Raw genomic sequence first — 27,009 nt, 5'->3', positions numbered from 1 at the left:
ATTATCGAAACACATATCCCTAACGCATCCAGACAATACCTCGCCCTTGCCTAGAAATTAGTCACACCAAGCCATTAGAAACACTGAACATGTATGAGACCTATTCAACCAATGCGTGCATTTATTTCAAAAGTCTTTTCAACTACCTCCACAGCATGCCATCTGCCGTCCCTCTATGCAACTGCATTCCAAACCAGTGCTTACATCCCCATCCATGTCCGTCACACAACGTTCTACTCATCCAAATCCCATCTCCCCAGGGTCGGCTTTAGCCTCCCCACCCTATACCCATCCCCTCCATCCTCCTGCTCCACCCCTGCACTCATACTCCCCACCAACTCCATCTGCGCCTGACTAAACACCATGCCACTCCTCCTGCTCCTCCCAGGCGAAGGTAGCAACAACTCGCCCGTCGCCGGATCCGACAATCTCAGGGGCGGCGTAGGCGGCGTGTCCAGCGCATCAAAGACGCCGGGGTATTTCCACACCAGCGCCTCGGAGCGGTGGCGCGTGTGGGTTGGGGTCTTGGGAGCGAGTTGGGCTGCGAGTTTTTCGGCTGTGGCATGGGAGAGGGAGCGTGGGCGGGCGCGGGGAATGGGGAGTTGGAGGTGTGTTGGGTCGGATGGAGGTGTCGGTGAGATAGACTCATCGAGAGCTGGCGAATGCGAAGAGGGCGGGTATTCTGCGGATGCCAATTTACGCGCCATCTTGTAGTTGGAAGCTTGGAGTGTCTTCACTTCTTCTTGGAGAATGGCGACTTTGGCGCGGAGATCGCGGTTGTCAATCATGAGTTGGAATGAGTGGTTTATGAATTGCTCTGCATCTGCTTCGGGAGTTGGGGCGGGATGCGCATCTGGTGGTGATGATGGTGGTGTTGCTGGGTCGGACTCTGGCTCTCGTGCTGGGTAAAGAATGCCATAGCGGCGTAACGGCACAGGACGCTTCTGCTGCATCACCTCGTAAAGATAGTTCAGCTTGATGCCATCCTTCACAGACTGTGGTACTTGTCCAGAGGTAGAAGCCGTAATGAGTGGAGCGCCGGAAAATAGATGTGCAATGCGCGGTTTGATGACAAGGCGTAGGAGAGCATCGATGCGCTTCATCACAACGGCGTGCCAACTGTCGTAGATAGTGCCCTGCCTAGGCTTGATACGCAGAGCCAGTTTAGCATATTCGAGCAGTTTGGACTGCACGGCCTCCAAAATATGAATCTCAGTCTTCTCCTCTACCGTAGCAGTGTTGACCAACGTGGCGATCTGGGAGAACGACATCTTATCGGGATCTGCGAACTGGATCAAGAAGCCGTGCACAGTGCTTCGCTGGAGTTGAAGCCGATCACAGATAGAGTCTAGAACGACAAGGTCGAAACCATAGCTCGTGTCCATAGAGGTGGAGGAATTCGATAAGAATTCACCCAGGCCGATCCAGCCATGCATCTGCACTGCATCTGCAAGGTTGTACCACACATCAGGATCTTCGGGCAGTTCGACGAGCTCGTAATACAGCATCCACGTCAGGAAATTTGAGAGCTGGTTCGCACTCATCGAGTCCGCGAAGGCTTTCGTCAAACGTGAGATGCGAGGATGGACTGGCTTCGAAAGAGCCAGAGACGAGGGCGACACGATGTCAAACTCGGGTTCTCGAGTGCGGTGCTTGTAGAATAGAGATCGAAGACCACCAGAAGTATGCCGACGATCTGAGCGAGGAACCGAGGCGTTGGTCGAGACGGGTGTCATAGGACGTGGGCTTGACGACGAGTCTGCTGGAGGGGATCGAGATCGGGACCGGCCAAAGATGGACATGGTCGAAATCTTACGCCTAAGGCTAGGGTGGCGGGACGAAGGCATTGCGAATGCTTAAGATGTTCGGTTGAAGTTGAAAGTAGGCAGATTTCTGCGTGTAGTTGACGTTATCAAGGTTGAGGTTGCCGAGATGGATGATTGCAGATGATAATGTGGGAAGAAACGAGGGGGATTGTCATTGTACGGGGGGCAAACTTCGGGTGCTTGAAATAACCTCCTAGGCTACATGAGTGAAAAGAGATTGCATGGCCCGCAGCCTATTTGCATTGTGAATTGACAATTGCCGTGCGATGTTTGTGGGTACCCACGGTAACGACTGTCTAGACATAGATAAGACGACGTAACAAGATAGACTGATGAACGTCTATAGTGAATGGATCGTATCGTAGCACCCTGGGTCCGGTCTGTTTGCTGCCTCGGTACCTATGTGGTGACACAAGAAAGTCCTAGATGAACTTCGCGGCGCGATGCTTCGTTGCGCGGTGAAAAGCGCGATGACCTCGGCGTTCCTCGAGTGACGTGACCAAGTTTGCTTCGACAGTACTTCCTCTTGATAGCTTTCTTGAATGCGCTTCTCACGCGTCCTAGGACCCGACCTGTGTCAATATGTTTGATCCGACATAACCCACGTCTTCAATCTTCATCATGAGCCATCTCTTCCTCATCGTTGAACACTTTGGGAAGATACAACTTCGTGTTCTCATACACAACAAACGTAACAATCGTGGTCGGAATAACTCGCAGCGTATTCGGAATGACTCTGCAAACGCATTAGCACCTCGACTCAACCCATACTACACATGCATCATCTCACCCTTTATAAAACGCCAAAAACCCCTCGTTTCTATACGTCTTCTGCAACACATCCAGCAGCCCCGTGTACTGTTGCGCCGCATTGTACTGCTGCATCCTCGCTCTAATCGGCTGGTAGGGATACGTGATAGCGCCCGCCAAGAGCTTGCTTCCGCCGCTCATATACACATATTCCCAATTACTCAGCTGGTCTTGCCCGCCTAATTGGTTGCCTCGTCGCTTCTTCATATTCTCGTATATGCTGAATTGTACCGCGCCGTGCAGCACGCCGAGCGACGAGGGGATGAAGCCCGCCCAGAGCCCTTTCAAGCCGCGCGTTTCGTAGACGTGGCGAATCCCAAAGGACATGGATTTGTACGCCGAGGGGTGGTTTGCGCCGCGCTCGAGCATGCGCGTTTTGACGACCCAGATAGGGTTGGTGCATGCGCCTGTCAAAAGCCCTTTCCTCCTGTCAGCACTCCATCATCCCACCCACCAAAGAAGGACAGCACAAACCAGCAATAATGCTCGCCGAGAAAAACTCCGCGCTACCAAGATGCTCGCCCTTCGCTCTCCGCCTCTGAAACACCTCTTTCAAATTTCCATAGAACAAGAAATACAAGCCCCAGCCCAAACTGTTGCCCAGTAGATTTGGCCACAAGCCGCGGTATAAAGCTTTCACACCGCCCTCATCTTTCACCACAGCCGAGAGTATGCGGAAGGAATCCCCGGGCCGTGAGCGCGAAGTGGTGTTCAGCTGCAGCCGGTTCTTGAGCAGGTCGAGAGGGTGTGCGGCGAGGCAGGATACGACGCCCGCACTGAAGCCGGCGATGCTTTCGATTAGGGAGGCGGAGAGCGGGCTTTTGGGGACGGGGCGGCGCGGGGCGGGGAGGGCGTTTTGTTCTACGGGTGGGAATGCGCGGGGCATTGTGGGTAGTGGGATGGCGGTGAGGGTTGCGGGAGCATGCTGTAAGCTCAGGCAAAGGATGCTGTCCGTGGAATGAACGATTGGGACTGTGTTATTGCTGCATCAAGGGTTGTAAAAATGGCATTTTGTTTTGGTTGGAGTGTGGAAGTTTGGTGGACTCGAGGAAGCTTGGGGCACGGAGCTAAGTTTCGCGTGGGGTGGCACGTCATGGCACGTGGGAGTGCCGTCTCCTCGGCTGCTGAACCCTCAACATCTGGCAACTTATCAGACGATGGCATGTTTGCTGCTATGATGAAAATAACGCGTCAGACATATTCCTACATAGCAAGTAACTATATACCGGCCCCAAACTTCTCCCCCGAGCAGCACGTCGCCGACTCCTCTTTCTTCTCTTCAAACGCCAACCTACTCAACTTATCCACCAGCCCACCTCCCTGCTTAACACCACTCGGCACACTGCAATAACTAGGCGGCACATCCAAGCACGGATTCCTCGTGAAGAAATTGCGCGGTCGAAGCAGCAACGTCATCGGTTCAGCAGGCATGACCGGGAAATCCTCTGGGCTGGGGAAATGCGTGATGCCAAAAGTGTGCCACAGAACGACATCGGTGTTCGTCAAGTCTGCGTTAGGGTTCTCTTCGATCCAGGCTGGTATGCCTTGAGATGGTTCGCCTGAGGTTTGGGGTACGTGCCGGCCAGCGGGGTGCAATTGGGCGTCGTCGTCTGGGTAATGGTTAGTATGACCTACTGTGACGAAGGGAATGTATACGTACACTTTGTTACATGCACAGCATGGCGCGCAAAGCCCGCTCTCTTCCACACCAAACTCCCCGGCTTTGGTAGCAACTCTGGAACTTCTCGACTGACAAGCTTATACGACACTGGCTTCTTGCTGTATGCATTGAGTTTGTTCTCGTTGCACATCTCCCACGTGCGGCTGGTGGCTCCGTTGTAATCGGTTGCTGCTTGCTCAGGGGTGCTGAGCTTCGTCTTCTTCGCATAGAAAGCGTTGCCGTATTTGTTCTCAGCGCTGCCGACCTCGCCATCACCTCGCATCGCATCGACCATGAAGACTGTATTTTCTGGTCCATCGATGTTCGGGTCGATGCGCATGCAGAAGAGATGTTGGTGGTTGTGTGCGTTCACACCTGGGTACACTTCGGTACCCCAGCCATGCAGGTCCTCGCCTGGATTCATCGCATATGTGTTCAAGATACCGGTGAGCTTAACTTCAAGCTGAATCGTCCCGTCGAGGTGGAAGATCCAGTAAACGCAGTACTCGTAGTTGGCGGCTGTGAAGACGTGCGAGATGACGAGCTTACGAGCACGAGTCACAGTAACGCTGTCGTCTCGGAAGTCGGTGTGCTTGAACAGGATCCCGGCATCTTCTTCATGGATGCAAATTGCATTCTTGATTGTGGTCGCTGCACCAGCGCGGTTGACAAAAGCAGCATCCATGTAATGAATTGCACCCTTGCAATCACACCCCAGGCTCAACGAATTGGTCATGTAACCACCGCCATATTCGCCAAGGTCGAAAGCATGCTTGCGCTGATGCGGATGCTCGGGATTGCCATACGGGACAACCATCTCAGCGAGTGACAGTCGCCAGAAAGTGTCACGCACGGTGCCCTTGTCGTTAAAAGTGATGTTGGAGAGGACCATGCCCTCGCGGTAGTTGAAGCCAATGTGGAGTTTCCAGTTGGCAAAGGTGATATACCTGCCATCCATCTTGAAAGATACGCCCTCCGGTTGTGTAATGTTGATCGGCTTGAGGTCATTGCGGAATCCACCTTCTGCTTCGATAGCTGCCGCATGGTAGTTGTTTGGTGGGGCCTGGTTGAGTGGCCGCCTTACCGGTGGCACATCAATGTGAATAATTTCCTGGGTATCTGAATTGTAGATCGGGCAGAAATCGAGTGGATATGTGTACTGGCTGTCATCCACATGTGGCCGGTAGTACATGAGCGCTTGCTGGAGGCGAACATTTGTGCCAAAGCGCTCATCGTAGCCAATCGTCCATGCTATTCGACATTAATAAGAGCATTGTAGATCGCATAACGACACCTACGGTCACAGTAGACTTTGTGCATGTCTTCCGGTGGGATGCCAATGATTCCACATTGCTCGATCACTTTCGGGTCCTTTCTGACAACAGACTCAACAATCTGAAGGTCTTCCATAGTGATCTATTCCCCGTTAGTACAATTCAATATGTTGACACTCACAAACACCTACAAGTGGCTGAACACCGTCTTTCTTTTCCCAGCTCAGGACTTTGCTCGCGGTCAAGTCGACAATGCTCTCAAAGACTTTACTTCCTCTCCCGATGCACACCACATCCGCAACACGGGCTGGGCGCGGTGTGTGTTCAGGGTCTTTGAGCCATCTCATCATCTCCGCTTTCCGCGGCTCCCACAATGTGACGGCATTGAAGAAGACATCACTGTGCTCCTTCCGGACCAGTGCGACGGCTGCTTCAATCTCATGTTCGCTGAGAGGGTCAAAAGGATGTGGAGGCGCGACCTGTCCGGTAATATGGGACGTTGCTTGTTTCAATCTGTCGAGTGACATGGTGAAGATCGGGTGTGTACATCTACGAGGAAACGGAAGATGCAGACTCGAAGATCGGGCGGGGTCTTATAGCTTCACGCGAGCACAGCAGACGTAATTGCGAGAAACGGCGCGATATGAGCCGAGATCTGTCTACTACATTGGCCCTTCACGATCCAATGAACAGCTGATATCGCGCCAAACTGCTAAACGGCAGGGCAAATAAGTTTGTCAACGTCGATGCTCTTATCGCTGTTAATATGGGAAAGCTGCACCTGTTTCGGTTAGTGTTCCCCACTTTCTGCTGGGTATGCATACTCGCGACTCGACGGCTGGGCATGCACCGCGTGTGGTTTGTCTGCCAATCCGAGAATATGTAGTCATGTCAGACCCGAAGACGGCTGGTCTGCACGCAGGTGTAGCTGTCCATGCAGAAGGTGGACCGAAGCATCTCGCTTCTCCGCGAGATTAGACGAGTGACCGCCCGATTACCGGATGCAGTCACTGAAGCGAGAAGAATTTAGTTAACCAGTCGGAGAGCTCACCAGCAAAAACATCTCGTGTAAGTTCGACATTTCGCTGAATGTGGTTGATATCGCACGTGACCATGGCCGGTGGGAGGCCGAGCGCATTGCGATTTCCAGCCTTACAGCACTAGCAGCACAACGCCTCAACAGGATTAAATGAAAAGTTAACACGGTGCTTCGTATACAATTTCCAAAGAGGTTCTAGGATGCTATTAAGAAATTGTTAAAGCTGAGCGAACTTTAAGAAAATTGTATGGGATAATTGATCAGATTACTGCCTAAGAAATATCGATCCGAGATTAGATTATATACCTTCTTGGATCACCCAAGCTAAGATCAGGATCGGAGGAAACTAAGATCCTTTACGTCACATGCAGAGCAGGTGACCTAGCACTTCTCCTCCGCAACAGAAATAATTGTGGTAGTGGATGAAAGTCGATGTTTTGGCATAACTGAGATCCCTGCCGTGCAGGGACCATATAGTTACAATACTTTTGCCTATAACCACAGGAGAGCTGGGAATCGCATTGATGCCGAGCATCCTCGGCCTCCCACCGGCCTTGACAACGTGCAGTATAGTGAGAAGACATTGGCGGGTGAGACGGACGTATTCGGACAGAACTGGAGACTCCATTTGCGACACGCGCTCAAAACAGTAATTTTTAAGCCTAATTTGTTTAAGAATCAGCGCAAGCAGAACGGAGGTCTTCACTGCCCCCTTTTTTTGTGATAGCGAGTTCTACGGAGCAGGCTTACGTGAGCGCTATAGCTGTTCTTGATCAAAACAGCCATCTAAAACGGAGTAAGTAGACAGGCACTAAGCATTGGCTTAATGAATACGAGCTTGTTCTTGCGTTGGTCAATACGGCATACGGTGCTTCGATGCTACGCAACCAATGCTACATTTTCCAATAATGTTTTAGTTTCTTTTTATACTTGTTCTCTCACAAACAGATCGTTGTGCCGTTCCAAAACCCCTGTGGTTTGCGATAACGATCTGTTTATAGGACAGGAGTGTAGCTACGGTAAAACGACGTACAATTGTTGGAAGTTGCCGTATCACCTGTGTCGGCTAGATTTTTATGAAGCAGACCTCAGAAGTTGCTGTGCCACCTGTGTCGGCCAGACTTTCAGGAAGTAAAACTCGGGAGTTGCGGCATTACCTATGTCAGCAAGATCCTTAGTAGGGTACCTAAGCTATACTCTAGAATTGCTATAAGTACTTGACACTGCTGTGCTGATGTCTCTCGCACAACTCTCATCCTCAACTCTCTTAACTCCAGCCTTCAACGCACTCTTCTCCATAAAACTTCATCATGCAGATCTACTCCGTTCTTGCTCTCTTCCTCGGAACTGCTATGAGCGCCGCAGTTGAACGTGACGTTAGTCCTGGCAATGTCCTAATGGAACGTCAAGCACTCGACTGCGCTGTGGGTCTAACTGGCAGTGCATTCTGTGGCGCCTGCCGCGTAAGTTCTCCCTCGTTATTCCCTTTGTTACTCTGTACCTTTTGTGCTTCAGATGTAAGCTAACAGAGCATTGACTGCAGGACTGCCGCGCCTTTTGCGGGCGCAGGGCCGCCCGCTCTGAGGACACTATTAGTCCAGCCAATGTCCTGATGGAACGTCAAGCGCTCGATTGCGCTGTGGGTCTAACTGGCGGTGCATTCTGTGGCGCCTGCCGCGTAAGTTCTCCCTCGTTATTCTCGTTATTCCCTTTGTTACCCTGTAACTTTTATGCTTCAGATGTAAGCTAACAGAGCATTGACTGCAGGATTGCGGTGCCTTTTGCGGAAATTAGGACCTGATAGCTGTTGCACTCGGAGGAGAGGGTTTTTATCTTTTTGAGAATGTACATCAGTTAACTATGAAAGCCATTGTGCATGTGAAATCTCCATCTCCTTCGCAGTGGACAATCTGCAAATGTAGCGAACCTGGTCCCGAATCCTGGCGCATACAACAGGCAGCTATGATTAGTCTAGTCAATTAAACTGCAACCTCTACCCAAACGCTTCATGCATGTGCTGTGTACGTATCAAGAAAAATAATACCGAAAGCATAAAACGAAACTTTGCGCGATCTCTGCTGCCATTGTGGAGCATGGTTTGTTGCTCGTCGCGCTTGCGTCAACGCGCGCTCGGACCCCAAGCGCTAAGCCATCCCGTCATGACCGCAGCGTCCAGGCCTCACTTTCGCATCCAACCTCAGCAAGTGCACATACCATCGCGACATCGCCCCCAATAGCTCGAACGACTGCGAAAACCGCGCAGCCTCCGCACACAACTATCCCACCGCGCACCCCACGCCCCGACCGCCCATCATGGTGAAGCCCGTGGTATCCGCCATGAATGCATGGTCGTGGTACGCCCTCCCAACAAGCCCGTGAACAAGGCAGATAAGCTAATAGCACGGCAGCATCGTCATGTCCGTCTTCGCCATCGTCATTCTCTCCGTCATCGGCTCGCTGTTCAAAGTACTTCCCACCGTCTCCCGCATCCTCGCACAGGCTAACACAGGCCACAGTCCAGCTCCAACCTCGTCATGGGCTCCGAAGAAGACCCTGAGGACGGCGGCGCAGTCGCGGGTGCTGTGTTTGGCGCGGTGTTCATTTACATTGGATTCTTCGTGTTCTGCGGGTTCCAGGCGCTTTTGCACTACAGAGAGAGCCGGAGGGGCGCGATTAGCATATAAGATGCTATTGGGAAGAGGAGGAAGAATAGCTGTGGTGGTGAGAGCTTGTATTGTATAGGGAGGGAGGAGGACCTGGGGAAGGGACTGAGTATGGGATGTTAGATTCGATCAAAAAGGCGTTTTCGCGACGGTGTTGGGATATATAGAGATCTGATTGCACGCAGGTCTTGTTATGCGACCTGTTTATCTTTGACATAAGATCGTCACCAGTTTACTTTGCTGCCAACTCCCCCAATCCTGAAATCCAGTCATACACATGCCCATCCTCACCATTCCCTCTCCCACAGCGGCTCAAGCGTCTTACTCATATACGGCCCATCCAGCCAATACCCCAGTTTCCCATAATAACTCCTCACGCCCACCCCCGAAATAACACTAATCTTGCTACTCCCATGTTCCTCCCGTGCAATCCTCTCCGCCTCCTCCATCAGCAGCGTGCCATACCCCTGGTGCTGGAACTTCTTGGGGTCGCGCGCATGCACCGGCACCGCAGAGCCATACACATGCAACTCGCGCACCAAACTCGACGGCTGGCCCGTGAGTTCCGGGCGGAACGTGTGTTCCTTGGAGCACTGGCGCAGCCTCAGCAGCGCGATGAGGATATCCTGCTTGGGATCTTCGTACGCGAGGAAGGTTTCCCACCCGCCGTTGGCCGTGTAGTCGCGCCGCACGAGCTCGACTTGGTCCGGCCGGATCTTGTGCTTGACTTCGTTGATGCCGACTTCGCGCGTGCGCACGTCGCGACAAGAGGTGCCGAAGTCTTTCATGCGTGCGAGCGCGAGTTCGCGGAGGTTTCCGTTTTCCACGCCCGATGTGACGAGCGGCATGGGGATGTCGCGCTGGACGCGGTAGATGCGGGTCCAAGGCGGGACGAGGGCGAGGATGCGCGCGACGATGTCGATGAGGGCATTGGGGGTGTAGTTCTTGTACCGCCCCGTTCGCCAGAGTTCGTACAGGCCCGTCCCGCGGATGACGAGCGTAGGGTAGATCTTGAGGCCGTCGGTGCGGAAGTCCGGGTTTGCAAAGTACTCGACGAACTGGTCGAGGTCGCGCTCCATGCCGACGTTAGGCAAATCGGGCATCATGTGGGAGACGACCTTGAAGCCGGCGTCTTTGGAGAGGCAGAAGGTTTTGGCAACGGCGGCGACAGTGTGCCCGCGATTGGTGTCGCGGGCGACGTCTTCGTAGAGGGATTGCACGCCGATTTCGAGGCGCGTGCAGCCGTAGCGGAGCATGGAGGATAAGTGTTGGTCAAGACAGTAGTCTGGGCGGGTTTCGATGGTGATGCCGACGCATTTGATGTTGCTCATTTCGCCGGCTGCTACGGCTTCGTCGACGTCTTTTGTTTGGTAGCCGGAGAGGGCGTTGTGCAGCTGCGAGATGAATTCGTCCCGGTAGGATTCTGGAAGTGACATGAATGTGCCGCCCATGATGATGTACTCCACCTTGTCGACGCTGTGACCTAGGGATTTGATCTGGTCGACTCGTCCACGGGCCTGTTCATATGGATCATAGCGCGCTCGTATGGCACGCATAGAGGTCGGTTCATATCCAGTGTAAGATTGTGTTGAATACTCAAAGTCTGAGTCTGGGCCTCCGGGGCAGTAAACGCAGATGTTGCCAGTGTAAGAAATGTGCGGACAGCGATGGGGCTTGCACATTACCGCCACCACTGCAATACCCGACGATGTGCCTATATCACATGTCAGTATATTTCAAGATCATACTCTCTCCATGAAGTTTTGATAACATACGAATAGGCTTAGCGATCAGCTTCGGTAATATGTACTTCTTATAATGTTCCGGCACTGCAGCAATAATCGCCGTAAGTGGCGGCTGACTCTTCAAGTAATGTTTCTTGGCTATTTTCCCTCTCAGTTGGTTAAGATTCAAGTCCTTCTTCGCCTTCGTGCCATTCGCTTGCGCCTCGTAGTCCTGGATGAGGGCAGAAGCTATGTCCGCACACGCGCGCATGTATCGTTCATTCTCGGGTGGCAATTTGACGTTCTTGGGGAGTCGTCTGCCTTTTGGCACAGTCTCTGTCATTGTGACTGTCGCCATCTTGTGGATTTTGTTTGATGTTGCGAGGTGGTTCTCGTGGATGGCGAATCTACTTGATGTTCTGGTGGAGTCATTTTCGGCAGGCGCTAGGCGATTCTCGGATAGCTCTCGCTTGCATACATCAACGACCTGCTGGATTTCTTCTTTCACCTCACCATCTCTCTCAGAATACCGGTACCTCCCCGATTAAGAACTCTCTCTTAGGTGTCGATTGTCGTAGAATTTCTATTGAAAGCACAGCCTTTTAAGAGTCGAGGAGGCAGTCAGAGTCCTAGAAAGTCTCTTTTTCTACGCGTCTAGATTGTACTTTCAATATAATTTCGCAGTAATCGACACCTACTAATACTTACCTAATTAGGAGTGCACCAACTCTCGCAATGATGTTTGGTGAACAGACCATTGGTAGCTTTTGAAAGTGCCTGCAAAAACAAAGCCGCTAATCTTCAGCATATCGTGCAAAGAGAAAGTATTCGTTCAGATCGTACATATTATATTCATACAAATCCACTACTCAAATACTTTCCGACGCCAAATCTTCCGCCAGTCCCTCCAGCTCTTCCTGTCTAAATGGCACCCACAACCTCTCCGTGCCCATCCCATCTTTACGACTCTCAATCATCTGATGATCGTGAAACTCCTTCAGCAGCGTCCTAAAACCAACTTCACTCGAGCACACAAACTCGCCAACAGCCTTGTGATACAAGACGCGATACTCGACGCCCTGACTAGACTCCGGAACCACGATTTTGGGATTCTTGGCTTTGGGCGTGGCTTGTAGGTCGTCTTCATCGGGACCGCCTTCCATCATGGAGAGTGCGAGTTGCTCCATGACTAGGATGCGGAACAGAGATCGTGCGTTCTCGGGAAGCGAGCGCAGCACGAAGCCTACACCGTCTCTGCCACCCACGCGCCGGCCACTGCGGCCGAGGAGCTCATTGACGGTCTCGACTGCGTCGATCTCAGCGTCGTAGGAAGCAAAGGTTGTGGCGTCGTGGAATAGGAACTTGTACTGCGTTTTTAGGCCGACATCCCACAGCAGTGGAAAGTTTGGCGTGTCCGCGGTGCAGATGAGGTTGATGGCGGGATGCGCAGCAAGTCGTGCCAGCATCGAGGGCGTTGGAGTTTTGCGGAGATATGGCGAGTCGATTGAGTTGAGGATAACGGGAGTCGGGTGCTGAGGTGGGTTGTTCGTCATGTATTCCAACAAAAAGTCCAAAAGGGAGGCGGGCTGATTAGGCAATTTGAGGTTTGCTGGCATAATGGTCGATGCTATGGTCGTGAACACGTCTTTGAGGGTGATGCCGGCAGAGTATCCATTGATGACGGCAATCTTCGGCTTGTTCTTCGTGCCCTTGTACGCCTCCTGCTCCAACAAATGGGAGTACAGACGGTGTGTGAACTTCTCCGTGATGATCCGTTTCGAGCCATAGCCGTACAGGCAGATGTTGAAACCCTCCTCCAACTCGAAGATCCACTGATCGTATGCCCGGCCGTGCAAGTCCAACAGGAAATCCATTTCCGACTGGTGTTGGTCTTGGTACGACTGCATCGCTTGGAAGAATTCATCATGATTGAGCAACGTTTGCGCAGACAAGGTGTTGTTGGACGTCTTGGTGCCACCGGGGCGGTTCTGCCAGAAGTACTCTTCGTGCGGAGGAAGTTCAGTCGGTGGCGAGGGGGAACGTTGCTTTCGTGGTCGCCCAACTTTGCCTGATCCTTTCGGTCGGCCTCTACCTCGCTTTGAGGGGGTCTCTGGTATGGGCGCCTCTTGTGCCTCTTGCGCTTCCTCAGCACCTGCCTCGGCATGCTCGTCTTCATCGCCCAAGATCTGTTCGGCCAATTCATCTGCCTCTTCCAACGCCTCTTCATCACTCTCTACGCCATTCAGAGTGCGCTCAAATAGCCGTTTGTTGCTCTTCCGCCGCGCACTGCGGTCTGCGTTGCGCACGATCGTCGGCGTGCCGGTAGGGGTGTCGTCTTTGGGCGTTTTGGTAGGCGTTTCGAAGACCAGCTTTCGGTTCGACCTTGGTGTTGCGCCATTGGCGATGTTGAGCATCGACGACTTCTTCAGTATAGATTTCGGAGTCCCATTCACGGCGAGATGCTGGGCCCTGCCCCTTCTCGACGGCGTTTGCGCATCGCTCGTATCGTGGTCGTCTACGCTGTCCTCGGCGAGATGTGCGCGTAGCTTGCGTGGCGTTCCCTCCTCAACGTCGTCTTCATCCCGTCTACGTTTTGTGCCGACCATGTTGTGGTTGGTTGATGTGGTGGAGGCAGACGCGACTTCTCGCGTTGGGATGATCTTAGCGCGGATCGCAAAGCTTAGACTATAATTAGCCTCCCACGATCAGGCAGTCACATTTCACGAGCATAACAGAACTTTGCATCGGGCTGACGACATGCTGCTAAGCGGCTATCACATGGGCAGTGAAGTAATATTGGAGCTTGCACGTGGACCAAAGTCATCATCAAACATGCTTCACTGCGTTAGCTTATTGATGGTCACGAGACGTGGTGATAAACTTCGACTTTGAAATATTTGAACCACCGACCTTTGTACAAGCTTTCGTACGTCTACCTAAGATTTGGACTTTGACTACGATCCGATCGAAGACACGACGGCGCGAAACCTATCCAACAAACCCACCCATAAACCCCAAGTCGTCGATCAGATTCCTGTCTAGCAAAAATACTACAAGAACAGGTCATTTGATGGCACAGATCTGGCCTCGAGCGCAAACAGCGTCCAGACACTGACTAGAAAAATTCCCGAAGCCTTACCTAGTCTGTCATGTCCGCATCCTCACACCACACCTCACTGGGAGCAGGGTTGTGGAGTAGGCTCGAACAGGTGTTCCAGCCTTTCCGATAGGCTCCAGACGGGTCTCCAGATGCACGAGATGTCCACGACCAAGGCCACGGTAGATGGTTGCGGTTAGGGCTGCACGATTATGTCGAACCTTGGAAGCTAGCACAGCGATTGCTGGTCTAACTGGATGTTCACGGCCCGCCGGTAAGCGAGGATTGCAGTGCATCTGCCGTCCAAGTGCGCTTGCAGAGCGTGAGAGCCCCCGTCAGTCACGCCGAAGGGATGTGAACCACCGTGGCAGGCGGACGACTGCAGTCATACACGGACATCAGCTGCAGCCATGTCTCGGAGACAGCAACGTCACGCAAAGGCTGAGGTGGATCAGAAAATAGCGTTGGAGGGCTCTGTGGAGGAGGATTGCGGAGACGGTGATAGGCTAGTCAAGGCGAAGTGGGTGCGCCGCTTCCCTTTGATGATCTCACTTGCATGCCGGGGCGATTGTTGTTCCTTGTCGTTTTTGTTCGCAGCCATGCGCTTCCGTCCGCAAAACCGCCTGTGCCCCGCCACAAGTTGAAGCCCATTCCCGACCCACCCCTTCAGCCCAACATCCCACAACATCCACCCCCCGAAATCCACGCAGTCGCAGTGTCGATACCGCCGCTCAGGACCCAGCATTCACGCAAAGCTGCAGTCACCGTGCTGTGACACGACGAGAGCAAAGACGCCGCGCGGCGCGCAGCGGGGTCTTTTTACAGCCACGATTCCGCTTCCGAGCACGCAAATGCCAGCATGGAGCCACGACGACGGCCAGAGTACCACATTGACATCTTCGCCGACCTGGCCTGTGTGAAGGATGTCGTCAAAGGTGGGTGAAGAGTCCCGCGCTTGCCGCTGCAAATCTCGACATGTCACCCCACCATGCGCTTCCTCTCTGTCCGGCAACTCGCCCCTGAGACATGGCTGACCGCTGAGCAGCGATACTACACACGATATTCTTCCACCGCTACTTCACCTCGATACTGCCGCTCACGCGCGACCTGCTCGACCTGACCCTCCCCGCCATTGACGACGTCGACCTCGAGACGCTCATCGAGCAACGGACCATGGCGCTGGTCAGGGCCATAGAAGGCACGCACCAGCAGCGAGGGCGGGGCCAGCTGGTAGTGCAGTTCTTCGAGAAGAAGCGGAAAAAGGCCTACTTCTTTGGCCGTGCCGAAGAGGACGTGTGCTGGGAGCAGTGGACGCTGGACGTGACGCTCGCGCAGCCCCGAACCGAGACTGGTACGTTGCCAGTCCATGACGTTGTGTGGGGAGATTGTTACTGACTGGGAGACTAGACGTGTTAAAAGTGCGCCGGGCCATGACCAAGTCGCTGGAAAAGGCCGCGCACAAGATCATCTCCATCGTGAACCGTGACAAGGACCACATCCCACCCATTACCACTACCGACGCGAACCCCTTCCCGTACCAGATCGTCGTGAACCCCAAGTCCGTCGCAGAGAACGACTGGCGGCCCAGGATCGGACTTTTCTAGGCACGATGTCGCTCATGGTGGACGGGGGACGACTTTTGTACATATGACTATGCACGACGTGACGAGAAAGAGGTGCTTCAACGCCCCCGGGGATGCTCGCTGTAGCGACCGAAAAGAGGCGGAAAAGTAATTGCGTTTGAATTTCACGGCCGGACCCGACTGGCCTCACTCCACCACACCCCCATTGTACAGTGCTCGCTATGTTGAGCAAATCACACCCACGGACGACGACGATACTGACCCCAAGATACGTCCATGCGTCTGTCATTTCTGTTTGCTTGCAGCAACTACACAAGATACCCATTTTCCAATAAATTCATTCAATTCATGATCCGCAAACTTTCTGAATTAGGCTCGTGCATGTTTGAAGTATCAATGTCTAACGTCTATGCCGAAACATGCTTGAAACCGTCTATAACACACGCATTTCCTCTACTCATTCGCCTTCTCCGCCCAATCAACCCACCGCTTCACCACCTCGTCCACCTTCTTAATTCCTTCCTTCGACGCCTCCACCTCAAACCACTCCTTGTGCGTCTTCCCACACGCCTCACAACTCTTAACCACCCGCTGCTCCGCCAGCTCCAAATGCACCAACCGCTCCACGCGATGCGCATGCGGCACCTTTCGCACACCGCCCGACACACGCCTCCCCGGTGATGGCGTCGGCGACGGCGTCCCACTCGACGGCACATACGGGTAATACCGCACGAGACTGAGATTATACCCACACTGCCTCGTCCACTCATTCATGCGGCGGTGCACATTATTCGCGCGTCCGATTTTCAGAAATATCGTATCTTTCTTCGCAGCACCCTCTCCACCACCACCACCACCCCCACCGCGCGTCGGTTTGACGCTATACTGCCTCATCAAATCGCTCGTCCTGCGCCCGTGATCCGGTCTCGCGGGCGCAGTCAGCAGCGTCGACGCGGCATTCGATGGTGCGGCGAGGGCTTCCGGGGTCAGCCAGAAGATGTAGATGTACCCATCCTCGTCGTGGGGCGAGATGGGCTTCGAGGCTTCGGCGAGGAGGGTGGAGGTTAGTTGCGGGGAGAGCGAGGGGGGGATGAATTGCAGGAGGCGGGAGGTTGCTGAGACGACGCGGTTGTTGAGCGGGCGAGTGGTCTTTTCTCCTAGGGGTTTCCGACCCGGGACGCTGCTGATGGGTTGGGGTGGGGGTTTTGGATGGGAGAGGCTTGAGCGGCGGGAAGGTCGTTGAGGGATTGGGACTTGTTGCATCTGCGGAGTATTTTCTGGCACAACGTGTTGGCTCGTCCGCCGCTTATGTCTCACCACCTCAATCTCCTCCTCATCCGCACTCCCACAACACAACCCCGCCCAGAAGCTTTTCTTCTGCCTCATTGGCGCGGGCTTGGGAGGCCGCGTCCGCCGCTTCTCAGCAGCCATGACGTCGCCTGGAATCGACATCAATGGGCCTTCGACATTCTCCCACGTCGGCGGGCGATTAATCCTGCGCGGCGGCCTAGATCCAGACGTCCGTCTCTTTCTCCGCGATCCCTGTTCCTGCGGAGTGTCATTGACTTCCAGCACACCAAGTCGTTCAACCAGCGTGTCGATGCTATTGCGCTCTTTCAGTGGGTAAAGCGTTGTTGCGGGTCCCTGCGCCGCCAGGCTCTCCGCCTGGTCTTTATGCTGCCAGCAAAAATACGCCGCGGCGCCGACGTCTTCCTCCTCGGAATCATCGCTGATGACTGATGTTACGGCGAGCACGCCGTTGTCCTCTGAGGCTTTGGAATCGATGGGACGCCGGCATGGACGCCCGGATTTGGTGATGCCTTTACATGTTGTCGCTGGATTTCGCGAGTCGGAGCGCGGGATTAGGGATTCCGGGGTGCGGCCTGTGAAGGCCATGGTCGAAAGTTGTCGTCAAAAGAGTGTATTGCAAAGAACAGGAATAGTCAGTCAGGAATCAATCAGGTCGTGACTCGTTTAAAAGTCGTTGGCAAGTCTCGCCTCCACTGCAGATTCACAGCCTCGATATGGCGGTGAAGCCGAAGCGAGCGAGGGAATAGCGGAGACCATTCACAATATATATTCACGGCCATGCATTCTTAAAGTTACACGGTGAGGCGCGCGAATAGGATTAGGCAGACATCGCGTCGCTGTGGGCGCGTGAGGCTGTAAAAACAGATGGCGGGTCGATGTTCGTGTGGCGCATGTGCACCGCCACGTCCGTGCTGGCGCTTAGCCTGGTTTTGACTTTGCCTTCTTCAGGATGAGAAAAGACAGCTACTTGGGTAATACAAGAGAGAAAGAGATATCTAGAAGCTTTTACATATGTTCTACTTCTCTGTCTGGTGATTCTATGTTCAAGGCTCTTCTCCCATCAGATTTCATGCAAAACTCCACGGGTTCCCTTTTCCGCTTCATGCACCTCAATTTGACCACCGCGCACCACTACCAGAATACTACGATGCCAAAACAAAAGCGCCCTGAATGCACCAAGAGTTGCTTGTTCGCGTCCAGTTTAATGTTTCATGTTCCTCTTCTGCGAAAACTCAGGCAAAAAGTTCAAAATCCCGTCTCTGCTTCCCACAGGACAACTCCACCACCACAACCTCCGTCAGAACACTCGAAAAACAAAAAGAAAGCGTATTGCATCGGCCGGGAATCGAACCCGGGGCTAGCCGAATTGATCTGTACAGATGGCAACGGCTAATTTTACCACTAAACCACCGATGCTTGTGATTTGTTGACGGAAAGTTTCCATAGCTGATTCAATATATTGCAAGAAAAACGACTCGATCCAGTGCATAAGAGTTAATAGTCGAGAGCTGGACACGATCGAGCCATGGGTTGGGGAGTTGTGTGGCAGTGTTGGCGTTGGTTGTGTAGCCAGCTAGTGAAGGTTCTGCATTGCTTGCCCCACTAAGAATTCCGCACCCTGCAGATGGGACCTAGCCATCTCAACTAAGACACTTATTTAGGTATTAAGGCACACCCATTTGCTGAAACATCTATCGCCATATGCGGAAACGGATATGACGAGTTTGAAGCATCAGTGCAGTTTTCGTCCAGGCAGCTTTAGCCTTGGATAGCTTCCCTTCCCTTGCTCCTCAGGCGCTTTTGACGACAACGAGGGTCACTCCAGCCTCCATCTTCGACTTTGCCTTGCTTTTTTCAACTTGTCACCTCGGACCGGTGAGTGGTCTGAAGCGCTGGCGGCGTCCAATGAGCAACCTTGATGCACTGCGTTGACGTCGCGGTTCGCTTAAAGCGACCACTTCCAGACGCAGATGCAGCCATGTCCTATCAACTTGCATGCTCGGTTTTGCCTTAAGGCAAAGTTGGTGAGCTAGGGAAATTCGCGATTTTGCCTTGCGCTGCAACGCTAAGTCCAGAGGGATTCAGAGCGCAAGAGATCCGTGGAAGATAAGTGTGCTGTCCGTGAATAGTTCTAGTGGGATTTTTGTACATCAGTCATCTTCCAACTCACATTGATTTCAATCGACCATGCACCCATTGAATCACTATGCCGCATACGTTTATGGCTTATGCTGCACAAGCAAAAGAGGAAAATCCATATTCGACCAGTCCATCTTGGCCCGGTACTGTTTGCCCTCCCTACGATCATACCAAGACGATAAATTCCGAAATCGCCACGGAGATGTGAAACTCGTGGGTATTTGGGATAGCCCATGGTTCCTGGGTATTCTCGAAGATCTAGAAACATCTCTCGAAGATCTAGAAGTAGAGCAGCTCTGTGATGGAGACGAAAAGACGCTGGACGATTTAGACCGAGAGTACCGAATGGAACGGCTTGAGCGTTTATTCAAGTGGTATATTCGGTTCCTTGAGAAGCTCTTTAGGGCACTCATGTTCATTTGTGTCTTTTCGGTGTTCCCAAATGAGCGTCGGCCACCATGTAAGACAATGCCTTGGGACATCCTTCCATCTCTGGCCGTACTTTGGGGTGTATGCTGGATGTTCTACACCCCCACGAATGGAACCCAAGCAGAGGAGGACTACAGAATCGGTGTGAACAACGCATTTCTCAACTTTCCTCATGGTATGTCAACTAAACAGCTATTACTTCATGTATTGATGATGCATTTAACTAATTTGTCTACAGCCTCCTTGGCCGAGAGCCCCGGTCACCAATTCCCGTTTTCTACTTATGATAGTGATCAAAACTGGGACTGGTCAAATGTCGATTTTGGATACATGACAGACCGCTTACAGCCATGGGCAATACCAGCGGAGGTGAATCCTCTGCAGAGTACCTTCGAGCCAATATCGAGCTTCGGCATCGACGCAGGCCTAGGGGTATTCACGGTGCCGTCGACAGACAGTGATGGCGGGAAAACCTTAGCGGGACACGGTATAGCCAGTGCAATGCCCAGGAACGAGTTCTCTACAGAAAATAACAGAGCGACCGGCCAGTTTGACACGGCCGATCGTCAGCATGCTCCACCTCCTGCTCCATCTAGAAGACAAAGCGCATCCGGCGAGCCGGGTCAGGTAGCATGCGTCTCTCATTCACTTGGACCCACAACACTGTCTACCCTACGACGTCGCATTCAACCTCAATGGAGATGTGACAGGACATGTTGTAATGGACAAACGTTTCGCACCCAAAGTGCTTGGAAGTAAGTGGCATCTACCATGTTCTTCACAACTTTAGCATGTGCATCAAAGCAATATTCGGCAGCAAATTGACCAATCATAGAACGCATATGAATAAACACGACCGGCCATTTACTTGTGATATACCAGGATGCTCACGAACAGAAGGTTATGGCACGAAGGGAGAGCTGCAACGGCACCAGAAAACCCATCGTTCACATCTCCTGCAAGACGAAGCGCTGTCATCGAACGACACATACTACTACTGTCCGGAGCCCAGCTGCGACCGATCCAACAAGCCATTTGCGCGGAAAGACAATCGAGACGACCACATCAAACGGAAGCATGTGAATTATTTCGACCGAGATTCGCAGAGTATGCCAAGCAACTCTATGCACCAAGAGAACGACAATCAGGTATCTGATCTCGACTTCACCCAGCAAATGGGTCCCGAAATAGCGCAACGGCCAGCCACGGGGAAGAGAAAGCGTGTAGAGACCCATGAAGCATCCGCCGCAAGCTCAACAACCGCATGCGAGGATTGCGGTAGTGTTCAGGCCGAGATTTCCACGCTAAAGCGAAGAGTGATAGAGCTGGAGGACAAACTCAGATCCTCGAAGGAGAAGGCGGAGACGCTGTCTGAGGTTATTCGAGGTGGATGGAATCGAGGAAACTAGAGATTCTGAGTGGGAAGTGAGGCCGAAAAAATGATTTGTTTGTTGCCGTTAAGCGTAACACGATAGGTTTTGCTAATAGCCACAACCTCGAGGGGTCCATTGCCGCTTCCTCAAAAATGTATTCAAACAGCGTATCTCTAAGTTCTATTATAAAGTGATATAGGCGCAGAAGATATAGGGGCGTTACTTGGAATGTGAAAAGAAAAACGCGTGTACAGTGGTTTTAATCTCAAGAAAAGGGCTGAGTTCGCCGTCCATATGATCTTCCACACATTTCCGGTTGAAGGTTTAAACACCTCAAGTCGTCAGCCAAAGAACCATTTGGGCAAGTTTGATAGGTTGGGTAAAATCATGTACTGTTGAGCTGTGCGACAGAGATCTGCAGAAGGTACTGATAACGCGGCAGAGTTGAAGCTGTAATGTGGCTTCCTTTCGTCGTGGTCCATCAACCCCTCATTACGCCATCGCTAATTCGAGAGTAGGTATTTGACAGCCCGCCCCATCGTTATTGCCGTTCCGTTGCGCATCGAATCAGAACCCGGAGCAAGGACGTAGAGTGGTGTCGTGCGATGATGTACACGCGATCATGGCCACTTGATGGCAGCAGCGATTATCTTTGGCCTGTCAGGAGGCTGTGTCGCCACTACAGCCGTTTGGGTAGGGATAAACCCGGTCGCGATGCATGTAGTCTTTCACCGGTCGATAAGCGTATAGCCTTCCATATAAAAGAAGCGTACTCAACATGGCTCCCTGTGTCCCTCTTCACGTCAAGCGCCTCGCCGAAAATATCAATACAGATATGGAGAAAGCTATTGTCGACTTCGAAAAAGAGCAATGGCGCGAGGCTATGGAGCTATTCAAGGAAAGCAGCGATAGAGACGAGAGCCGTACCGCCAGCTTCCTGAGAGAATGGGACCGACCGACAGTAGTCAAGGAGTTCTTCGAAAACACGAAGCGAAGCGCTGATAAAGAGTATTCGCCTCGCTTTGGTCGGATACTGGAGAAAATTGAGGTCGCAATGACGGCCGGCGACATCGCTATGAAGGGTGCTCCAGAATCTGTCGGGCTAGCATGGATGGGCGTCAGGATGTGTCTGTCAGCACTCACAGATGATCATACCACGTTCTGCATCTTTGGTCAGGCTTCCATGGATATACTGGGCATCATGATCTCATGCGCCGTTTTCTCCAGGATGTACGGCCCATCCAGAAATATCGAGGCGTTGGGCACGAGAGAGATTTACCTACAAGTGACGGAGCGCATTCCTAAAGTCTATGCTGCCATTCTAGACTTCTCTTTCTCCGTGAAGAAATACAGAAGTCAACATGCAGGCGGTGCGTACTAGAGAATTTTAATCCAAGGCTAGAAAGCTCACACTTCCTAGAAAGGTTCATTCGAAGCCTCCTTCGCTCTGCTACTGACAAATTCACTGAGAAACTCAAATTCATGCAAAGCCATGACGAGCAGATGAGCAAGTTCGCTACAATAGCTTCCCAGCAATTTTTGGATTACAACCAACGCGCTGTACATGATTCACAAAAGCTCATGACAAGCACTCTAGACGGCATCAAAGCGCAACTCGACGAGAACCTACGACTAAGAGAAGCCCAAGCCGAAGATTTTCACGCCCTTCGAACCTTATTCGCCGACATGAACAAAGATATGACTCCACACGACGTGGCTTTGAAACATTTCGAGCAAAACATGCGCAAACTGAAAGCCACGAGCGATCAGCGGGTTGAACTCCATGCCAAGATCGCTCGAAGACTACCAGAACAGACATGTACATGGATTTTCGATCAACATAACTTCTGCGATTGGTACGATTCAGCTAACAGCGCAATGCTCTGGATCTCAGGCGGCCCGGGAGTCGGCAAATCCATCCTCATGGCTGCAATTATCGATGAACTTCAGAGACGAGCAAGTAAGGGAGGAACGAGTGGACATGAAGTTGTTTTCTTTTTTTGCAATCGAGGAGCTGGCAATACCCGAGAAACTGATTGCATTCTGAATGATCTCTTGTCACAAGTTTACGCACATCTCAGGGAATCACCTACAGAAACACTGGACAAAGCGAACAAGCTCGTGACCCAGAGGTTAGGTGCATCTGGGAAGCAGAGTCTAGCAAAAGCAGGCGAGAGCACTAACTTTGCCAATGTCTTTAGTGCGGAGTTCGCGAATGTGTTCAAAGGTCTGGTCGCTCTGTTAGATCGCCAGGTGTTTGCAGTCATCGATGCATTAGACGAATGTACCGATCGTTCAATTGGCTTTGTAGAGACACTAAGCGCTATGGGCGATGCTTGTAATTCGCGCCCAGGACCAAAAGTCATCGTTTGCAGCCGGCCTGAGCAGGACATCCAGGACGCATTGAGCCGAGTGCCGACAATCCTGGTCGAAAACAACAACGGACCTGATATCAAGTTGAACGCCGAACGCCAACTTTCTAGCTTAAGCGGATGGTATGTGCAAGAGAAGCAACTGGCATGCGATAAGATTGTCAAACAGGCAGGTAGCTACTTCCGATACGTTGACCTGGCATTAGAGTTCCTGAAGCAACCTTGGCAACGTCCGCTGAGCACACATCTAGAACGGCTGCCCGAAGGTGTGGATGCATTCTATGAGCAGATCATACAGACCACGCCTCCAGCATACGTTGAGCTACTACGTTGTAGCCTAACATGGACAATTCTTGGCGGTGGTTCTGTTCGCGTGCCCGAGGTCATCGATGCATACAGTCAGATCTACACAACTGCAGGCATTTTCGAGCACGAAGCAGTGGAAGAAGAAAATGTTTCAGAATTGCAGATACACCAGATTCGAGCAGCAAGTGTGAACTTACTCTTGGTTGATCCGGAATCCTTGGTCATACAAGAGCGGCACAGCACTGTCTCCGATCACTTCTTGTCAAGAACTAAGAGAGACGAAGAAGCAAACCTCGATCCTGGTTCCATATGTGCGAAGTGCGAAAAGAGCGTAAGTGTTGTCAACCGCTTTGACATATCCGAGAAGTTTGGACATATCTCGATCGCGAGCACAATCTGTAAGTCGCAACCTCGCGTGCAGCAGTTGTCGCTGATGAGAAAGCAGTACAACATTTGATGAATGAGGGTTTCAGAAAAAGATATCTTGTACCCCATGAGGAGGCTTCAGCAGAAGACGAACCTACTCTCAAAGATGCGGATCCAGAACTGAGCCAGAAAACTACCGTCGGAGCCCCCGAGGTTACAGGCATAGACTGCAATGAAGCAAACGACTCAGAAGACATGGAAAAGCGCCTTGGAGAAGCACACATGGCGCAGAAACGTGACAAGCTTGATGAAAATCCAGGGCCAGATCTGAAGGAATCGATCTTCGAGGGAGACCATTCGGACCCCATATCGGACGTGGAACAAACGGATGATGAAAAACTTTTCGACCTCGCCTCGGAAATGGGCACCGTAGCAGACAGTGATGTGGATCAAGCTAGCCCCATGTACCAGCCGTTCGAAGGCAAGCTCCCAGGCGAGTTCCGCTACGAGATAACATATTGCCACTATCATTTGACGAAGGTTGAAGAGCTATGGCAACCTAGAGACAGACAGGGCTCGACGTGGCACAATTTCGAGGCACTGCGCGATGCGTTCTTCCAGGATGAGTCAGTTTTCTTCCAATCATGGTCTAACCTGTTGCAACAGGGTAACTGGGGTTGGTCGTGGCCCTCACAGGCTCTGCATTGTGCTGCAAGACTTGGCCTCACCACTCTTGTGGAGCGCCTTATCTCTAGAGGAGCTGACATATTCAAGCGCGATACCATGTACAACGTCATGGACCATGCGGTCATATACTATGGCAAAGCCAAAGAGGACGAGGTTTCGAAAGCGAACGGTCTACGTTTATTTGAAACTTTGTTTCGTGCTGGCATTGATGTCAACATGAGAGGCGAAGAAGATGGATATGAGTTCCTGACTTTTAGGTTCTTGCTGGTTCAGAATCCAGATATAGATGCAGTGGAGCTCTTCTTGAAGTATGAGGCCGATGCGACGGCCGTAAACCAGGGATCACTCATCAGTGTCTTGCACACCTGCTTACAGTTTTGTGAGAAGCCGGACGTCCTCAAAGCGATTATTTCTGCGGGTGCCAATCCTAACGCAAAGGACAGCGATGGAGAAACACCCCTCCACAACCTCATGCAAAGATCGGAAGTGCCTGAAGGTTTCTTACAGCAATTGCTTGATGCAAAAGCTGATGTCAATGAAGAAGATCTGGCATCGCAACGTATGCTAACATATCGCTACCGAATGATCTCAATCTAACCGTTACAGGTCCTCTCTTCGAGCTTTGTTCAAGTTCTGGCAATGTAACGGCCGCTCAGCTCCTGGTCAAATACAAGGCAGACGTCATGGACATCGATGTTAGGTTGCGACACTTTTTCACAGAATAATTCACTAAGTCTGGCTAGGTCAATGCTCAGACTGCACTCCACGTGGCGTGTGAGAATGGGCACAAGAATTTGGTCATATTTCTCATCGACAACGGCGCGAAGGTTGACGCCCTCGACGCACAGAACCGCACGCCATTCTTCCTTTCTTGCTGCGCCGATCACGACGAGACCGCACTTTACTTAATCAACCATATTAAGCAATCCGACGAAAAGGTCTTTAGGCTTCCTTCAAAAGACGGCAAAACGCCTTTGAGAAAAGCTGCAGCGAAGGGGCACGAGACGATCGTGCAAGCGCTGTGTGAAAAACTTGGCTACGACAATTCCATCCTCAATGAACAAGACATTAAATACCAGCAGACTCCACTCCATGTTGCTGCACGTAACGGAAGAAAGGGCGTGGTCGAATGTTTGCTGAAAAACGAGGTTGCAACTAACCTGAAAGACAAGTTTGGGCGCACGGCACTTGCAGCCTGCCTAAGCGGATGGATGCCGACTTCTTCGGGCGATCACCAGGCAGTGTGCATTTTGTTGATCGATGCTGACAATGATAGTAACATCGATAATGGCATCCTTCAAGGTGCGGCTATGAAAGGAGTTCTCCCGATTTTGGTAAAGCTACTCGACAAAGGGGCTGATCCTAATCGTCCTGATGAACATGGCTGGACAGCCATCCAGACGGCTAGGCAATATGGGAAAATGGAAGCTGTGGAACTCTTGTCGTCCCGCAAAGTGTCTACAGCACTGCGCCCGACTCGCCTTCGATTATCAAGGCGTAAGGATTCCAAATCAATGCCGTCGCCTGGGCTTTCGGGTACGCCAGTGCATTCCCGTCAGAAAATTTAAGTAATATGCTTACTCAAGTGGGCAGCCACGGACTGCTTGGCGATTGCAGATCACCCAGTACCTGTAGATGTTCCTGGCTTCTACTATGAGGTACTAATCGAAGGTTCCGCAGAGGTCTCGGATATTACCATGTGAGTACGTTATCCGTTATTGTTTGAGAATGGTAACCTAAACTTTGCAAAAGCTCTGCACGATTTGGTCTATGCGCGCATCAAAGTCCCAAAGAAAAGTACTGGGCGCCCGGAGATTTCCCGTACCAATCATGGGGATGGGATGGAGGGTCTGGACGGCAAAAATGTTACCCAAGTAACGACAAGACCGAACTTCGCACGATTGATGTAAAGTTCGGCAAGGGTGACGTGGTGGGTTGCGGTGTGGACATGACTTGTCGGTCAATGTTCTTCACCAAGAACGGAAAGCTCGTGTCCCACACCAAAGCGGGCAATCTGCACACGTACTACTCGTTCACAGAGGTCTCTGGCAGGGTGTATCCGGTCATTCTTCCTTACATTGGAACAACGGTTGTGGTCAATTTTGGTAACGGCAAGGAAACGCCTCTTTTGTGGTTGCCAGGAAACGACCGGGATGGAGGGGTGCACCATGTTGCACGAGAAGAAGAGGAATTGAACAAAAAACTTCCTCGACGTGCTACTGCAGCGTTGTGAGAATTCGGCGGCCGCTCTTTTCTCCCTGTAACTTTTCAGGATGAAGACGTACATACATACATATCCTTGGTGCACTGCTTGTTATGTAAATGAGAATGAGCTCAATGTTTCTCGGAC

At 52.0% G+C, this 27,009-nt stretch overlaps 11 protein-coding genes and 1 non-coding gene across 12 annotated transcripts; 6 read left to right on the top strand and 6 right to left on the bottom strand.

Moving 5' to 3' along the window:
- Window positions 1-354: 354 nt before the first annotated feature.
- On the bottom strand, window positions 355-1,802 carry SNOG_15327 (hypothetical protein; the record flags this gene model as incomplete). The annotated part of the gene is made up of 2 exons (XM_001805428.1): window positions 355-450; window positions 489-1,802. The coding sequence occupies 2 exons, from the start codon at window positions 1,800-1,802 to the stop codon at window positions 355-357; spliced, it is 1,410 nt and encodes a 469-aa protein (XP_001805480.1).
- Window positions 1,803-2,435: 633 nt separating this feature from the next.
- SNOG_15326 (hypothetical protein) lies at window positions 2,436-6,097 on the bottom strand (the record flags this gene model as incomplete). Its single annotated transcript, XM_001805427.1, has 8 exons — window positions 2,436-2,562; window positions 2,617-3,043; window positions 3,087-3,608; window positions 3,863-4,246; window positions 4,297-5,359; window positions 5,381-5,547; window positions 5,595-5,699; window positions 5,752-6,097. The coding sequence occupies 8 exons, from the start codon at window positions 6,095-6,097 to the stop codon at window positions 2,436-2,438; spliced, it is 3,141 nt and encodes a 1,046-aa protein (XP_001805479.1).
- Window positions 6,098-7,919: 1,822 nt separating this feature from the next.
- Window positions 7,920-8,988, top strand: SNOG_15324 (hypothetical protein; the record flags this gene model as incomplete). Its single annotated transcript, XM_001805426.1, has 4 exons — window positions 7,920-8,072; window positions 8,153-8,287; window positions 8,585-8,630; window positions 8,786-8,988. 4 exons carry the CDS (start codon window positions 7,920-7,922, stop codon window positions 8,986-8,988), a joined length of 537 nt encoding a protein of 178 aa, XP_001805478.1.
- Window positions 8,989-9,024: 36 nt separating this feature from the next.
- On the top strand, window positions 9,025-9,495 carry SNOG_15323 (hypothetical protein; the record flags this gene model as incomplete). Its single annotated transcript, XM_001805425.1, has 2 exons — window positions 9,025-9,075; window positions 9,126-9,495. 2 exons carry the CDS (start codon window positions 9,025-9,027, stop codon window positions 9,291-9,293), a joined length of 219 nt encoding a protein of 72 aa, XP_001805477.1. The 3' UTR covers window positions 9,294-9,495.
- A 64-nt stretch (window positions 9,496-9,559) lies between these two features.
- SNOG_15322 (hypothetical protein) lies at window positions 9,560-11,339 on the bottom strand (the record flags this gene model as incomplete). Its single annotated transcript, XM_001805424.1, has 2 exons — window positions 9,560-10,986; window positions 11,048-11,339. The coding sequence occupies 2 exons, from the start codon at window positions 11,337-11,339 to the stop codon at window positions 9,560-9,562; spliced, it is 1,719 nt and encodes a 572-aa protein (XP_001805476.1).
- A 526-nt stretch (window positions 11,340-11,865) lies between these two features.
- SNOG_15321 (hypothetical protein) lies at window positions 11,866-13,602 on the bottom strand (the record flags this gene model as incomplete). The annotated part of the gene is made up of 1 exon (XM_001805423.1): window positions 11,866-13,602. One exon carries the CDS (start codon window positions 13,600-13,602, stop codon window positions 11,866-11,868), a length of 1,737 nt encoding a protein of 578 aa, XP_001805475.1.
- Window positions 13,603-14,503: 901 nt separating this feature from the next.
- Window positions 14,504-14,868, top strand: SNOG_15320 (hypothetical protein; the record flags this gene model as incomplete). The annotated part of the gene is made up of 2 exons (XM_001805422.1): window positions 14,504-14,613; window positions 14,691-14,868. 2 exons carry the CDS (start codon window positions 14,504-14,506, stop codon window positions 14,866-14,868), a joined length of 288 nt encoding a protein of 95 aa, XP_001805474.1.
- Window positions 14,869-14,952: 84 nt separating this feature from the next.
- Window positions 14,953-15,697, top strand: SNOG_15319 (hypothetical protein; the record flags this gene model as incomplete). Its single annotated transcript, XM_001805421.1, has 3 exons — window positions 14,953-15,028; window positions 15,139-15,444; window positions 15,513-15,697. The coding sequence occupies 3 exons, from the start codon at window positions 14,953-14,955 to the stop codon at window positions 15,695-15,697; spliced, it is 567 nt and encodes a 188-aa protein (XP_001805473.1).
- Window positions 15,698-16,129: 432 nt separating this feature from the next.
- SNOG_15318 (hypothetical protein) lies at window positions 16,130-17,572 on the bottom strand (the record flags this gene model as incomplete). The annotated part of the gene is made up of 2 exons (XM_001805420.1): window positions 16,130-16,825; window positions 16,994-17,572. 2 exons carry the CDS (start codon window positions 17,570-17,572, stop codon window positions 16,130-16,132), a joined length of 1,275 nt encoding a protein of 424 aa, XP_001805472.1.
- Window positions 17,573-18,317: 745 nt separating this feature from the next.
- SNOG_16631 lies at window positions 18,318-18,403 on the bottom strand. The gene is given in 2 exon segments: window positions 18,318-18,352; window positions 18,368-18,403. It is a non-coding gene; the product is annotated as a tRNA-Gly (tRNA).
- A 771-nt stretch (window positions 18,404-19,174) lies between these two features.
- SNOG_15317 (hypothetical protein) lies at window positions 19,175-20,964 on the top strand (the record flags this gene model as incomplete). The annotated part of the gene is made up of 3 exons (XM_001805419.1): window positions 19,175-19,730; window positions 19,794-20,182; window positions 20,491-20,964. The coding sequence occupies 3 exons, from the start codon at window positions 19,175-19,177 to the stop codon at window positions 20,962-20,964; spliced, it is 1,419 nt and encodes a 472-aa protein (XP_001805471.1).
- Window positions 20,965-21,706: 742 nt separating this feature from the next.
- Window positions 21,707-26,067, top strand: SNOG_15316 (hypothetical protein; the record flags this gene model as incomplete). Its single annotated transcript, XM_001805418.1, has 7 exons — window positions 21,707-22,158; window positions 22,365-22,888; window positions 23,024-24,004; window positions 24,031-25,218; window positions 25,266-25,354; window positions 25,403-25,961; window positions 26,060-26,067. 7 exons carry the CDS (start codon window positions 21,707-21,709, stop codon window positions 26,065-26,067), a joined length of 3,801 nt encoding a protein of 1,266 aa, XP_001805470.1.
- Window positions 26,068-27,009: the final 942 nt, after the last annotated feature.

The sequence above is a fragment of the Parastagonospora nodorum genome (assembly GCF_000146915.1).
Source record: "Parastagonospora nodorum SN15 chromosome Unknown scaffold_37, whole genome shotgun sequence".
In the NCBI taxonomy this organism is placed as follows: domain Eukaryota; kingdom Fungi; phylum Ascomycota; class Dothideomycetes; order Pleosporales; family Phaeosphaeriaceae; genus Parastagonospora; species Parastagonospora nodorum.
This window is presented reverse-complemented; position numbering and strand designations above follow the sequence as displayed.